The sequence below is a fragment of the Microcebus murinus genome, chromosome 4 (assembly GCF_040939455.1).
Source record: "Microcebus murinus isolate Inina chromosome 4, M.murinus_Inina_mat1.0, whole genome shotgun sequence".
Taxonomy (NCBI): Eukaryota; Metazoa; Chordata; class Mammalia; order Primates; family Cheirogaleidae; genus Microcebus; species Microcebus murinus.
The window spans coordinates 61,020,351-61,036,276 of record NC_134107.1 but is presented as its reverse complement, the minus strand read 5'-3'; the positions used below and the strand labels follow the sequence as shown (position 1 = coordinate 61,036,276).

The 15,926-nt window shown below is 49.3% G+C and overlaps 1 protein-coding gene across 1 annotated transcript in view; it reads left to right on the top strand.

Annotated features, from left to right (window-relative positions):
* The window catches only part of MAP6 (microtubule associated protein 6), an 80,300-nt gene that overhangs the window by 54,931 nt on the left and 9,443 nt on the right, over positions 1-15,926 (top strand). Inside the window, exons 2-3 of the mRNA XM_076002320.1 lie at positions 3,184-3,397; positions 5,423-5,619. Coding sequence (XP_075858435.1) covers positions 3,184-3,397; positions 5,423-5,619 — 411 coding nt within the window. The remainder of the gene's footprint in view (positions 1-3,183; positions 3,398-5,422; positions 5,620-15,926) is intronic.

The following is a 15,926-nucleotide window of genomic DNA, read 5'->3' as shown; positions in this document are numbered from 1 at the left end:
TGCTCTTTTCCCAAGACCTCACCCCTGTCAGAATTAAGCATTCTTTTCCCTCTTTCTCTCTGAACTTGGTCCCATTTTATTCATTCCATCTTTTCTTAGGGTTATACATGGTCAGCTCCTGACTCAGAAGACTGTAGACACCTCAACCATGGCTTATACATCCCTGTGGGCCACATGCCATGCTCATGGCTGGTGTTTGCCACATGCCAAAGGAATGAGTGAATAAATGAATGATCAAGCAAAAATATGGTTGCAAAGGAAGGGGAGATCATATTACAGGGGACCATGAACCCCTGGCAAGAGGCACTGGACATGACCGACCCGTACTGCTGTCAGTCAAGCATCTCAGGGTCATCCGGTCCACTCTGTGTCCTATAACCCTCCACAGCATCGCAGACAGCAGGCTGGACCCCTGCACTGGCACCCCCCGTGAGGACAGGCGGAGCACACTGCAGCTTTAGCTCATTGCTGAAGTGCAGTGGGGAGCTGTGGGGCCTGACTGCTCTGAGCTCAGATCCCAACTGCCTTGCTTGCCAGCTGTGTGGCCTTATGCAAGCCACTTAACCTCTCTGAGCCTCGGTTACCTCCTTTATAAAAGAGATATAATACTACCTCCTTCTCAAAATTGTTGTAAGGGTTATAGAGAATATACAAAAACAAAAACAGCCAAAAAAAAAAACCCTCCAGGTTATACAAGGCAACTAATGAATGGTAGCTAATTTTATTTTTATGACATATGATAGTTGTTGCATGTGACCATAGGAGGTTTTATGGAGAGTTCAGAGAAATGGAATTTGGGCTTAAACCTAAATCTATCATGATTACAGTGAACCTACTATGGAGCTCATTAATAAGGTCTCATATGAAGACGAAGTACCAGAGTTGTTCAAGATCAAGGGTTACCAAACTTTTCCCACAGGGACACATCCCACAGATAATGTTTCTAAGTGAGACACTTCCCAGCCTACAGGGGCCGCTGCAGAGATGCAGAAGGCCGCAGAGTCTGGCCTGCAAAAGGTGACCCAGAAAGAATGCTTAGGGACATTGTATGCCTATCTCAGTCCTAATTCTGGAAACAGGTGAGGGTAGGACAGAGAATCCAGGTTTCTGCCATCGTATGTTAGGGAGCCAGGCTGTTACTGGTTTGGCACTGGGAGACCCAGGCCCAGGTATTGGGAGCCAATCTAACAGGCAAGGCTTTGGTTCTGAAGGGTAGGAGGAAGGAGGGAGGGCCTGGAGCCTTCGGCAGGTAGTGGTGGCCAGAGTCCCACATGTACCCTGGGCCAGCCCTAGGCCTGTATGTGGAGCCAAAATGGTTCAGAAGTCAGGTCAGGAAATCTGATTGAACCTGGAGAAGGTAGAGAAGGGAGGAGGAGAGGTGAAGAAAGGATCCAAAAGCAGCCTTGCTGCCAGGGTGCGTGGGATGCCAGTAGTAACAGGATCAAGAGGGTCTCAACTCTTGTCCCAAATCCTATTGTCCCCTCAGGCTCCCCATCTCAGTGGGTGGCACCACTAGCCAAAGTCCTGGAGTCCCCCCAACTTTCCCTGGCCCTTGCCTCCCACAGCTCATGAGCTTTGAAGTCCTATCCATTCTCCCTCTTGAGCCAGTGCCCTTTTCTCCACCCCCACTGTCACTGTCCTGGTTTCCCCCTGCCTCACTGCACAGCCTCCTGCCTGGCCTCCCGCTTCCACTCTCCCCTTCTGTCTATCATTTACACCAACATTCTCCTCTCTAAAACTAATCAGGCCTCACTCATGCTTAGCTGGGAATCATTTGGCAGCTCCTTGTTACACTGCAGACATCCCCTCAGCGTGGCTGGTAGGACCTCCGTGGTCTGTCTAGCCTCTTGTGCCCTCCCCACTAAACATGAACCCAGCCACCCGAACTGCCTGCTGGTCCCACAGGGGCCCTGCCACTTGTGAGCCTCTGTATGTGTTACTCAATCTGCCTTGAACCCAGTCCCCACTCTCTGGCCAACTCTCTGTTATTGTCTCTGACTGCACTCCAGAAACCAGCCCCTACTCCTGGGCTGGGATAGGAGCTCCTCCTCTACGCTCCCCACTCTCAGAAACAGCTGATGAGAAACCCAGAGAGGGATTGCTGAGAACAAGAAAACTGACACGTTGACTCAAAAAAGTAGTAGATGAGAATCATTCAGGGTAAGGACCAATAGCCATTCACACCAAAGCACAACAAGACTCTCCTGGCCTGGTGTGCTCACACCTATAATCCTAGCAGTCTGGGAGGATCCTTTGAGGTCAAGAGTTTGAGACCAGCCTGAGCAAGAGTGAGACCCCATTTCTACAAAAAACAGAAAAAATTAGCTGGGCTTAGTGGCATCCACCTGTAAGTCCCAGCTACTCGGGAGGCTGAGGCAGGAGAATCACTGGAGCACAGGAGTTTGAGTTTGCTGTGAGCTATGATGACACCATGGCACTCTAGCTGCAGCAACAGAGGAGACTCTGTCTCAATAATAATAATAAAAAGACTCTCCTACACATACATATCCCAACACTAGTCCTGGTTGTGATAACCAAATTATATTCAGTACATTTTGCTCCAGATCTACAAACATTTAGACAAGGATGTTCGTCTAAAGTGATTAAGATTGTTAAAGTTCTAGCACTATAAGAAGCAAGCTCTCTGCTATTTAAAGGGAGGAATTATCCTTAAGGATTCTGGACAACAAAAGTTCTTCATTATGAAAAAGCAGGGGAAGGGAATTGGCGTTTGTTGATAGACCACAATATATCAGGCAGTGCGTATGCCTAATGTATTATCTCATTTAATCTCACAACTCTTTAACCTTGCACATAGCAGACATTCAATATCTGTTGAACTCACGAATGATTGAATGGGTTGGGTTTATTCAGCCTTATTTTAGAGAGTGGGAAAACGAGGCCCGAAGTTTAGAATTGCCTGCCCAGGACCACACGGTGTGGACCGGGGAGCCTGAGCTCTTTCTCCAAGGCACTACTGCTGTTGCCACAACCTGGGTCAACTTTGCAAGAAGGAAAGCTTGCCCTGTTCATGAGGAAAGAGAAGCTGACCCTCCAGCCACACTTCAGTGCCACAAGCGCTGATTGTGAGCTCGCTGTGTTCGCGGCCCTGTGTTAGGAGCACTATTGCCAGGCAATAGTGCTGGATGTTTCACATCACTTTTGCTTTCTTTGACTTGACAGGAATGAATTCAAAGCCTGGACGGACATCAAGCCTGTGAAACCGATAAAAGCCAAATCCCAGTACAAGCCCCCAGATGATAAGATGGCCCACGAGACCAGCTATAGTGCCCAGTTCAAAGGAGAGGCCAACAAGCCAACAGCAGCTGACAACAAGGTCACCGACCGCAGAAGAATACGCAGCCTCTACAGCGAGCCTTTCAAGGAGCCCCCAAAGGTGAGCCAGGCCTTGCGAGAGCCCATCAGCGCTGTGCGGACTGGAAGGTTAGCCGCAGTGAAGCATGGGGGTGGCCTACTGCCAACTCTGGCCCAGCCCCCCAGGGCTCCTTTTAATGAATCCCTGGGTTCCTCTTCAGCACACTGAGACCCAGGGGCCTCTTCAACAAAAAGCTTTGCTAAATTCAAAGGGAATTTGTTAAAAGGGAGCATTACCTGAATAAAAACAGCTTAAAGGCTGGCAGACTTCCAGAGAACTGGCTTCTGATTTTGAGAAGTCCAGAAAAAGAGTGGCAGAAGAATCTCACCTGGGCCCTAAATCCCCTTGTCTTAACAACATAGCTGTGCTTCTGCCCCCGAAGGCCCACCCAGCACTGCGGGCCCCTTGCCCAGCTTCCTTCCCACCCAGCCCACCTCAGCCTGGCTCAGCCACTGGGCCCTTTCTTCCCTCCCCAGTCCTTGAAGAGTGCCTGCCCTCTGTCACCTTCCTGGAGAAACACCATCCACCAGCTGCTGCATCAGCGGCAAGATCTGTTCCCAATAATTTGTTACTAAAACAGTGTGTGAAAGTGGACTCGGGTTTTCCTGTGATAACACTACCCTGCCTTACTTGCACCTCAGCATGGGTTCACACGCGGGAGAAGCACCTTGGAGCTATAGCCAGAGAAGCCAGGACCATATGTGCCAAGCAGCCCAGCTTACTCTCTGACGTCAGACCCATGGAACTGTGCACATATCCTCTCTCCTATGATAATAGGAGAAAGTGAGAACCTCAACAGCTCTGAAACCTAATTAGCCTCTTATTTGCTTTTGTCCTAAAGTCTTGCCCTTGACTGGAATTTCCTATTTGGCCCAGGGCCAGTTTATGGGTAAGGTAACTAACCGACCCAGTTTACCTGGGGCTCTTCCAGTTTTAGCACTGAAAGTTTCATGTTCCAGGAAGCCTCTCAGTTCCAGGCAAACCAGGACCGTTGGTTACCTTATTACAGATCAGGGGGGACTGAAAACCACTGGCCCTCAGTGAGCGAACAAGCTAGCCTGTGAGGCCCAATGTCAGCTCTGTCTATCCACAGATTAGGGGGCCTGGGACATGGGATTGGCATGGGGGCAAAAGAAGGTTTAGGGGAGGACGGATGGAATATTGTGGAAATCAGATCTAGACATGGACAGGGGCCATACTGAGGAATCGTGCCCAGTGGCTACAGATTTCTCTAAGGAAGTGGGGGTGAGGCCATCTACTTAGAATGAGGGGCAGAGCTAGAGGGGAGAGCTGAGAGAGAGTGGAGTGGGCTTAGAACAGCTGCCCTGGGGGAAACAGCCAGGGAGCCAGCCAGAGAGGAACAGAGGGCCTAGCTGAGGCTGGAGACCCCCCGGCACACCATCCTAGAGGACGGAAACAGGGCAAGGCCAGCTGGGGCTGTAGTAAGAAACCAGCCCAGAATCTCTGCATCTTATGTCAACAGAGGTTCACTTATTAATCCATGTCCACCATAAGTCGGCTGCTGCTCTACTCCTCGTTGCCTCTTCCGTCTGGGGCTCAGAGTGATGGCGAAGCCTCTCTCTGTGGCAGAGGAAAAGAGAGCAGTGGGAAGCACAGACTGACTCTGGAATCTTCTGCCTGGAGGTGACCCATGTCACATCTTACATTTCACTGACTAAAGCAAATCATATGCCTTTGCCCGAGTTGAACAAGGTGATGAGGTCTAGACTTCCCGCAGGCAGGGCCATCAGATATTGCAGAATAGCGGCAGAGCCCACTTTCCTCTGGGGGGCTCCAGGGGAAGGACTGGCCGGGGAAGGGAACCCGTGTGGCCAGTGAACGTTGCCAACGTGACTGAGCAGTGAGTGAGCTCAGACAGAAGAAGCCAAATGCCCCGGTGTCACTGGAAATACTTTAAACACTGTGCTCCATCAGTGCCAAACTCCCATTCCCGTTATTTTTAATTAATAATGTCTCCTCTCTAAATTCTCTCTCCCACTCCCTTTTGTGTTTCTGTATTTGCGGTCTGTCTGTCTCTCCGTGCAGGTGGAGAAACCTAGTGTTCAGAGTTCCAAACCAAAAAAGACCTCAGCGAGCCATAAGCCTCTGAGGAAGGCCAAAGACAAGCAGGCGGTGTCGGGCCAGGCCGCCAAGAAAAAGAGCGCAGAGGGCCCCAGTGCCGCCAAACCCGATGACAAGGAGCAAAGCAAAGAGATGAACAATAAACTGGCTGAGGCGAAAGAGTAAATTTCACCGCACTTTCCTTTTACTCTTCTCTCTCTCTCCCTCTCTCTCTCTTTTTAACCAACAAACGAAAAAAGGCCACAAAATTAATTAGAGGCTTCTCATCTGCCTTGGTCCTGAGTGTTCCAGGAGCTCTTTGGTTTGGTTTTTTTTTTTTTAATGGAGGGATCCTGCTTCACAGATCGAGTGGCATGCCTCCTCCTGAGGGTGGCCCAGGCATCCAGGCCACCAGGCCACCAGCCCCAGGAACACCAGGAAGCTCTGCCCGCTGGCTGTGCCCTCCCCTGTCAGTGTGACCCCATGCTGACAAGGGAGGCAGGCCAGACCCAGCGGGAGGCAACTCTGAGCTGGCTGGGAAGCAAATCTCCCGGTAGTGCCTGGAAGTGTCTGCAGGGTCTCCTCCTACTGTTCCCCAAGGCCTGTGTCACTGATCGATTTTGAGCTTTAGGTAAATGTGTTCTTTTCCAAAATTCGGAAAATTATCATGTGCTAGAGAAGCTCAGCTTGGGCTGCAGCAGATGACAAAATGTGTGGAAATATGAAAAACAAAAAAACCAACCTTGGCCTTAATGTCAATAAAATGGAGTTGTGTCTGTTAAGTAATCTTTTCATAGAATCTTCTGTTAGGAATGTGTGCCTGTGTTTAGTTTCCTATCAGTGGCCGTGCTGAGTAACAGATATGCCCCTGATAACTAAAACTAGGCCAGGGGTGGAAAAAGGGTTTGGTGTTTTAGGTGTGTTCCAGATGTCCTAGGAAGGTCACAAAAATGAGGAGATGTCCCTCTGTTTACTGCCTGTCCACTGCTGCTGATTTTGCCGAGCAGCTGGTTAAAGGTGGCTGAGGAAGACTGTTGAAGGTGTAGGGATAGTGTATTTAGGGTGTGGCTTTCCGTTTCTGAGAAGCCCAAGGGGCATGTAGACGTAGTGGCAAGTGTGGCGATGTTTGCTCTCCCTTCCTGCCCTGCTGCTGCTCTGCTCCTCGGAGAGGACAGGGGTGCCGAGGGCAGGGCAGGGGACTTTCTGTGACTTACTGCAGACTAGGAGAGTGCCCTGCTAAGTGACTGGCAAGCGTCTTTGACCTCATTAATGCATAAAAGCAGCTCTCAGTGTATTCTGTGTCTCGTGTCTATGTGGCCAAAGCCCCCAGGGGTGGCAAGTGCCACCTTAGCTGTGCTAAGTTGTGTTGTAGGAATTAGTGGGGGAGTTGTCGTGGTAAGACCCCCAGTGCTTGTGAGGGAACCCAAAATGTCTACCGGAGAAATTATATTTGCAAATGCAGATGTGTATATTGCTCAGCACACTTTATTTCTTCTGTCCTTAAAGTCTTTACTGTGCCCAGCATTCTGAAACTGCTGGGTGGCCGAACAGCACCAAGCCTGTGCTCAGGCATTCTTTTCTTTTGTAATGAAAGTGGGGAAGAGTGCAGGTCTCACAGTTCCTGACCTCAAGAGTCCCTTTAGATCCTTCCGATTTGGAGGAAGTGGAGCCTCCACAAGCTCTCTCTTATCTGACCGTTCAGGCAGCAAGGTCTCTGTTTGCACCATTTGGTTTGTCACCGTGGGCTGATTGAGAAGTCTTTTGCCAATTAATTCAGCGTATGGCGACACGGGCCATTAGTAACAGAACAGGGAGACTAGAAATGAAGTGCTCGGTCAGGCCCACTGCAACCTTCCTTTCTTTCTCAGGGTATGAAGCTGTGAGGGAGGAGAAGTATGGAAGAAGACAGGAAATGCTAGCAAGTCTCATGTTTATGAATCACAACTTTTGAATGCCTATCTGGAAATGACTAGAGTACCATGTTTCCCCGAAAATAAGACAAGGTCTTATGTTTATTATTCCTCAAGAAGACACCCTAGGGCTTATTTTCAGGGGATGTGTTATTTTTTTTAAGTACGGTACAACAATCTACATTTATTCAAATATAGTTAAATCGTGTTCTTCTGGAACATTATTATAACTCTCCAAACCCCGAATTCCATCCTGAATTTCTTGCGACTCTATTTCCTTTAGAACCATTGGCCTCAATCTCTCATGTCGAGCAATTAGAGTTCTCATGGGGCAGATGAGAAGGGCTGCTCGTCTTCTTACAGGTTGTGCAAATACGCTGTGTAGCCAAGCCCATCACTAGGTCTTATTTTCGGGGTAGGGCTTATATTGTGCAAATGCTTAGAAATCCTGCTAGGGCTTATTTTATGGGTAGGTCTTATTTTCAGGGAAACACGGTAGATCTCAGTACTGATTCAAGCTACTGGCCAGCTAATGTTAACGTGTACCAGAGAACCCTACCAACATGATCCTAACTGTATCCAGAGAATCTGCCAATGTTTGTCCATTCTCTCAAGATTTGACATTAGTCAGACATGTTGATGTTAGCCACAATTTGGATTTCTCTGTAGAATAACCATACATTTTTTGCAGATCAAGCAAATCAGTTTACAGTGCACAAGGAATCATTCATTCGGCATTCACTTAATGAGTGCCGTGTGCCAGGCACTGTGCTAGACGTGGTGGGCAGTATGAATGAATCTGTCTGCATAGCCACACAGCCAGAAGGATCCCTGTGACTGAGTCAAGTTGGTGTTGCCCAAATCGTAGCCTGCCATGAGGGCCGCACGGCTTTTCCACCCCCCTTGCAGCCCCAGGGACTAGATTTCCCACCCTGCCCTGCCTGCGGTTTTTGATGACCTGAATGATGTCTTTTCCAACCTGTCAGCATCCCTTCTTTTTAACACACCCACTGAGAAAACCCAGTTTGTGGTTTACTTTGACTCTTGAATGTGTCACTTCATTGACAAGAAACGTCCTTCGATTTCTACTGTTTACAAATAAAACTCAGCCAGTCTCGTTCTGTATCCTTAACGTACTGAACGAAACTTATTTTGGTTCCACAAGCAGTGTTTTGATGTTGCCTTTCTGAAGGTGACCAAGCTTCCAAGACCCGTCCCGCCCGTTTCCGTGTATTTCCCCATGGCTTCCCCATGCTCCCTTGGCGACAGCGCTGGGGCCGGAGCTTCCCCGCTGTTCCCCTGCCTGCAAAAGTGGCCCCTGGAGCTGTGCGTTGGCTTCCCCCAGCTCTGTTCTCTGCCTCACTCCCCTTCAGCCCACACAGCTTTGCCTGCCCAAGGCAGACAGGAAGTGTCTAATTACGATTTTGTGGCCTGGGTTTTGTTGCATACCACAGATTGTCTATGTAAACCTGTAGCGCACACCTCTCTTGGTGCTATTTCATTCCTGCTGTTAGTAAGAGAATGACAAAAATATTCCTGTATAGCCAATTGATTGTGACGTGCTTGTGGTCTGTGCTTGCTCAGAAAAACAAACCAACAAACGATTTTTCCAATTATAAATAAATGCTAAAGACAAACACCACTTTCTTGATCTTATTTCCTTGGTGAGGCCCAGCTGAGTAGGTGAAGGAACCAACCTTTGCCATTTGAGCCACTCTCCACAAGATGAGCTGTGCCCTGCAGTTTTCCTGGGGTCTCCATAATGCAGCAGCTTGCCTCTTTTAGATTGCCTCCCAGATTCTAATTGCAAGCAGTCAGAGCTAAGTGTTGGGAAAGGCGAAGATGGACCGGGAGACGCACTGGCCAACAAGGTAGTGTAACATTTTGATCCCATGTTGCCGGGAAGAGTGACAGCCTGCACTCGGCACCGCCTTGCCACTCCGGGAGGCCGGGGTCTGGCTCCCTGTCCCTTCCTGTCTGCCGGCAGGACTGTTGGTTCTGGCTTTTTCTCCTCCCAAGGGATGGCAGAGATGCCTTCACTTCACTTGTTTAATCTATGGTCATTTTGGAAGTCCCACCCTCGGGGTGGGTGGGGCTGGTGCACTGTGTGGGTTCTGGGGGTGATAGTCGCGTGTGTGCCTAACATGGGGTGCTTAAACAGCCGTAAGAGAGGCCCAAATGAGGTGACAACAAACCAGGTAGTTGGGAATGCAGATGAAGGATAGAGTTCTTGTGGACGGAGGGGGGGTGGGGGGGGTGATGATCACAGACTGGCAGAGGGAGCTGTGGGAAGTGGGAGGGCTGTGCAGGTGAGGGGCGGCCTGCAGCAGGTGAGCGGATCCAGGCATGGGAAAGTATGGGAACCGGGTGGGACCTGAGAGCTGAGGCCAAGTTTGCCCACTTTGTTATCCTTCCAGTAAAGAGGGAGACAAGAGATCTTCTACTCTTCATTTTTCCAACATATGTTGATTGAATACCTATTATGTGCCAGGCACTATGCTGGGCACTAGGGAAACCAGGGTGCCTGAGACCCCGCCTCTGATCGCAGTGGGGTGTGAAGGAGGAGTCCATTCTAGCCCTTTTCGTGGATCAGGGAGGGCATCAGCAGATGGGTAGGTGTTCCCCAGGTGAACTGAGCCGGGTTCCAGGAGGCAGTTCACTCGGGGAGGGTCAAGGCAAAGGCTGGAGAGTGGCAGAGCTCAGTGGTGGAGAGGGCTGGTGCCACGCGACTGGGCGGTTGCTAAAGGGCCTCCATTCCACATGCCCAGACTGCACCCAACCCTGCATGCCCCCCCCTTCATGCTGCTCCCCCTCGCCCGGGCATCGGGCACACTGCGGATCCCCTCTTGCTCTAAGCTAGGAGCCCTAGCGTGGGCCCTGATTTCTCAGGGTTTATTGGGGGTGGGGAAGCAGTGTTAGGAATCGATTAAGATTCATGTAATTAAAAAACCACTATGTATTTGTTTTCCAAATGAGTAGAAAACATCCCACCCATCTGTCTACTTTCATATGGGGCACAATAACTGTTCAATAAATAAAACAAATATGTAAATATATATTATTCACTCTCTTTTGATCAGTTAAGGGAGAGAGGCAAAACAAGAATTGGAAGAGGTGGTAAGAAAGGAGAGAAATACAGAGCCAGAAACAGGCACAGGGAGAAAAGTCACAGAAAACACACATATGAAGACACAGAGAATAACCCAGGAGAATGAGAGGAGGTGGGGCCCGCTCAGGCGCAGAGAGAGGGTGAGAAGGGGGAGCCTTATTGGTTCCATCTGTGCTGCCCACCGGATCAGGGCTCCCACAGAGGGGCATACACCTGCCGTTCCTGCTGCGACTGTTGCTGCCCGGAGCCCCGGGAAGCAACCCTGCAAGCCACTCACATTGCCTCCCTCAAACAGCAAGCAAAATTAAACCAGCCTTCTCTTTTTGAAATGGGCTGTTGTTGCTGAATTAGTTCTAAAAGTATTTTCATTCTTCCTTAAAGTTTGTGTGTTCTTAATGAAACTCTTTCCCCCCTTTTTTTTCCCCACTAGGGTTTAAAAGTTTATAACCTGCTTCTCATAGATTTGGGAAGTGTCAAGGCCCATCTCACAAGGGCTGTAGACTCTGTTAGCATGTCACAGTGGTTCCAAGGCCCTTTTACTGCAAATATGTCTTAAAGCAGTTCACATTTTCAGGACCACAGGTATAAAAAAGTTTCGTCTAGGATGCAGCCTGTGGACCATCTGCGTTAAAGCAAGGCTCCACCCCAGCCCTACTTGAGGCCAGCATCTGGGGCAGCCGAGGCCACTGAGACAGGAGAGGCAGCTGTCTCGAGTGAATGGAATCGACTCCGCCCTAGACTCCACCCTTGCAGAACCAGGCATGTGGTGCAAACCCCCCATCCCATTGCCATCTGGTGCATGTGTCCTCACAGCACCGAGACCATCCTGGAATACCTGTGACAACAGGGAGGACTAGAATTCCCACCGTTACATGTTTTATTATTTACCATGAGAACTGTTCACACTGGCAGTGCACTTAAGCGTTTATAAGGTTCATGGCTAGAAATCAGGCTGCTGGGCAACCTGTGTGTTTCATTAACCTCTTGGAGCCTTGGTGTCCTCCTCTGAAAATGGAGACACAAATACCCAACTCAGAGGAGCAGAGTGAGGATGAAATGACATGATAGTTGTAGGCAACTCATCGCAGACACCAAACACATCATTTCGGGCCCTTTCCCTCCTTGTATAGCACTTGAAAGATATGTGTTCACTTTCTTTCTGATAGATAGATACATAGTTAACTATCCATAATCTATGAAGTTTTTTGAGGCAAACACTCTTGAGAAGATCACTCTTAAAAAATTCCAGCTATTGAATTACTTTGAGTCCATGAACCTAAATAAGAATTTTCTTACAATTTTTATTTATGGATTGATTGCTTACAATCTTGGCATTTCTTTCTGTGTCGTTCCACTGAACCCTCCCAGGGTTGTGGTGCAGGTGTTTGCCCCAGGTGACAGATAAGAAAGGGAAGCTCAAAGAGGAGGGCACCTGGCCAGCCTGGTCAGGCTTGGAAAACCGACGGAGGAGGCACTGGAGCCCAGGCTCCTGCTCCACGGCCTGGACTGTCTCTCCGTCACCTGAAGGAGACTGGGTGGCCTGAAATGAATCAGGTTTCAGACAAGTGGGAGTCCTAACGAAAACTAACCCAAACCTGACAGTGCCACACCTTGGCTGGGCCTTCGCAGAGCCCCCAGCAGGCTCACCTAGTACCCTCTTTCCATCTCGGGACCCAGTTACCAATCCAGGGAAAATAAGAATGGCATTGTGTCTTCACACAATTGGCACAAACATCTTGACTATACTGACCAATCATCACAACCAAATACACAGTTTTCTTTGAGTACTAAATTAACTGATTGGGTGCCTGAAATGTGTGGGTATTAAATTCAGAATGGTGCAACAGATTTTTCCTTCATAAGGAATATACTCGGTACTGGAGATTCCGAGATCAATCAATCCAGTACCTGAAGCGTTGGATCAGAGACCACCATTTTGTGCATTTTACTTCTACCAGTAGAATGGAGCTTAAATTTCTGGCTCTCGTCCTCATATAAGTGGGGGGCCTCAATCACTTGTTAACTTGATATTGTATATAACTATCTTAACAGACGGCTCCAGACCTCTTATCTGGGGCCAGGGGAGGTTCAGATGCTGTGACAAATTAGTTACCACCACTGCTACTGGTTTAAGCTGCTAGAGGGATCTTTACTCCGTGAATCTGACCATGTCACACCCTGCTTTAAACCATCTCGGGCTCCTCGTGGCAGAAGCTTATTGTTCCCTCAGTGCACCATGCTGCTTCTCACCTCCATGCCTTTACCCACGCTGCCCCACCTGCCCAGAATGCCCTTCTCCTGCTTCTCCACCTGGCTAACTCATCCTTCAAGACTCTGCTCAGGGGACAGCTCCAGGAAGCCCTTCCTGCACCTCCCAGGCTGGGTAAGAAGCTCCCTGTGTCTTCATGATGGAACTTGCCACGTGTACTGTGTTATCTGCTCATGTGTGTGTTCCCCCCACCAGTCTGTTCTCCCCCAGGGCAAGGCCCAGGTCCTTCTGTTCATCTTTATAGTCCTAGCTCCTGGCCCAACGCATGCCACAGAGTGTCTTCTAAAGTGTTTGTTGAATGAACAGTGAGAGAGTGAGGGAGTGAGTGAGTGAGTGATAATATTTACCGTCTGCCTCCACATTCGCTGTGATTCCTCCACAAGGCTTTATTCTGCCCAACAACTATCCTTGCTCATGTGAATGGGGTGGTTTTAAGAGAATTCATGGCAACAGCAAAGAGCAGTCAATGGCTGGTTTTATAATGGCCAGCCTCTGTTCAGGCCAGCGTATCTCTGTTCTTTTTTGCTAAATAGTCCTAACATTATAAACTCATGGGCTCTTGGTTACAGGGCAAGCTTAAGAGGTTGGCTAATCCCACCCTGGCTCAGTGCAAAGCTCTTAATTCTAGCATAATAGAAAGGCAGCCCCCACCCGTGGCATGCCATAGGCACGTCTAGTTCTAAGCAACAGGCCTGGCTCTAAATCCAAGCTATACTATTTACTAGCCATGTGACTTTGGCTCAGTCTCTTAATTCCTTTAAGCCTCAAAGAGAATACAAGTGTGCATCACTCTTCAAATGTATTTGTTTCCCGAATTCAGGAAGTAAGAGGTTTGGCCAGCAAGGAGGGATAATGGGTTTTCCGAACGTTTACTTCCGGAGTTTGGGATAGCAGATGGTAAGAGCTCTGACAGCAACGGATACCTGCTTCTGATTCACAGGACGGCTGTGACAGCCCCGTGGGGACACATGCAGGGGTCCTCTGTGAGCTGGACAGGGGAGCGCCCTTGTCAGCAGTTCATTTCATGGTGCTTTTGCTGACCACCACGTCCCAGTTACGTAACTGTCGTTGGTCCCAAACAGTGTAGTGGTTGGAGCGACAGGAGCTAAACCCATTCCCCCTGCCACACAATGGCCTGAGATTAAGGCCATCTGGTGAGGGCTCCTGCTGCCCTCCTCTCCTTCCTCAGCCCTTCATCGGCCCCTCCTCCCTGAGCACACCCTATAAATCACCTGGTGCAGATTCCATTTCTGCAATTACACATTCATTTGAAGTGATTCCCTCTGGACACATGAAGCCATTTTGATTAATTGCTCGAGATCCTATCCTTTGCTTTAGATGGGGGTTGGGAGTGGACAAAAATTGATTTGCAAGTTCCCAGGAGCACAGACTTAGACAAGAACTGAGCCATTTTTGTCTGGCTGCTTTAATCCAGCACTTTACATTTCAAAAAGGGTCATTAGCAGGATTATCAGATTCCTGGCAGCCCACTGGGACAATCAGCTGTGCCTTTGACTTCGCCTTCCCGGTATTAAAACAACCAAGGATGCTTTAAAAAATATTTCTTATACAACTAGGAATTGTTCAGATCTTATCAGGTCAAATCTAGAAAGATATTTAACAATGGCAAAAATAAATGAACCTGGCAGAAAAGCAAAATCACCTAGCCACCTAGTACAACCATTTTCCCTGCCTGGAAGGAGCCCAGCGTGGTGGAGAAAGATCTGAACTAGGAACCTGCCCCGGGTCTCTGGTTTGGCCTTTGTAACATGCAGAGTTGGCACAGCCAACTCAGGGAAGGGAATGAATGTTTGTTTGGCCTTTACACACTTGGTCTCATTTAATCTTCACAATAAGGTTAGAAAGTCTATAGGTATCATCTCCATTTATACATAAAGAAATCAAAACTCAGTGATTGAGTAACAAAATCACATGACTTGTACGGTGAGCCAGGATTTGAGCCCAGGTTTGGGTGACTCAAAAACCCATTCCTCGTCCAGTATTTGGAACCAGCTCTAGGGTTCCTGTTGTAAAGACGTGCGTTCTCCTGAAACAGTCTCCTCATTCTGTCCCTTGCTTGCACTGAAGCCATCAATGATTCTACATGCTCTGCCTGTGGAAATGAGTCACAGGGAGGTCACAGAGGCTGAGTTTGATCAGCACAACTCACTCCCCGCCCCCATACCCAGAATCAAGCCTTGTGGTGGCTGTGTCTTTCCTTGCTGGTCTGAGCTGCTTTCTCTGTGGTCATGGGCCGCATCTGGGTGGACTGTGTGGCCCTGGGCTGGTGGACCGACCGGCAGCCACACAGGTGGGGCTTACAGGTGTGAACGTAGATGAGCACTCTTAGGCCAGATGCCACTGTTCTTTGCCAGATCCTGCTGAATCCCAGGAGGTACACCTGAGGGGGTCCTCGTACAGTGGACACAGGAAAGGCTGAGGGAAACGGGGGCTGGCCAGGCAGGTTGTGGGGGCTGGGGCCATGGGAGCGACTCTCTCAGGAGACGCGGCTGGGAGCTCTGAGCTGGGACCCGCAGAAGGCACCTGCTCCAGCCAGAACCAGTCAGGGTCATCTCAAGCCCAACCCAGTTCAGGTGTCTGCCGACAACTTTGGAGTCTCTATATTTGAAGGCACAGCCATGAGGGATGGTGTAGACAGGAAGGAGCTCCTCAGTTAAGGTCCTGGCATTGCCTTGGCCCCTTTCTGAAAGGTGGAAGTGAGGACCATCCCTATCTGCCTGGCTGATTCCAGTTGTGAGAATCAAATGCCGTGTTGTATGTAAAGTCCTCTTAGAAAATGTTAAAGAGATGTTATAATTTGAGGGAGACCAAAAAAGATGCTAAGGCAGTTGAAAACAGGGAAACATTTATATGTCAAGTAAATGTGGTGGTTAGAATTTGATCTTGTGCGAGCTACTGGAAAACTCCTCATTTGGAAGGTGGGCCTCCTGCTGCGTGCCAGCCCCGTGCTAGAGCTCCCTGGTTCTCCACCGTAGCCAGTGACGTGGCACACAGTAGGCATTTACTAAATGTTTGTGGAAGCCAGGAAGGAAGCAGAGGGTGGGGAGAGGCAGAGAGAGAAGGGTAGGGAGAGGGGCAGGAGGGAAACAGATGAAGCAGACATGGTCCCTGCACTCAAAGAGCCGAGTCTAGAGAGGCAGCTACAAAACGGCCCAATCTGATGTGAGGGGGAGGTGCACC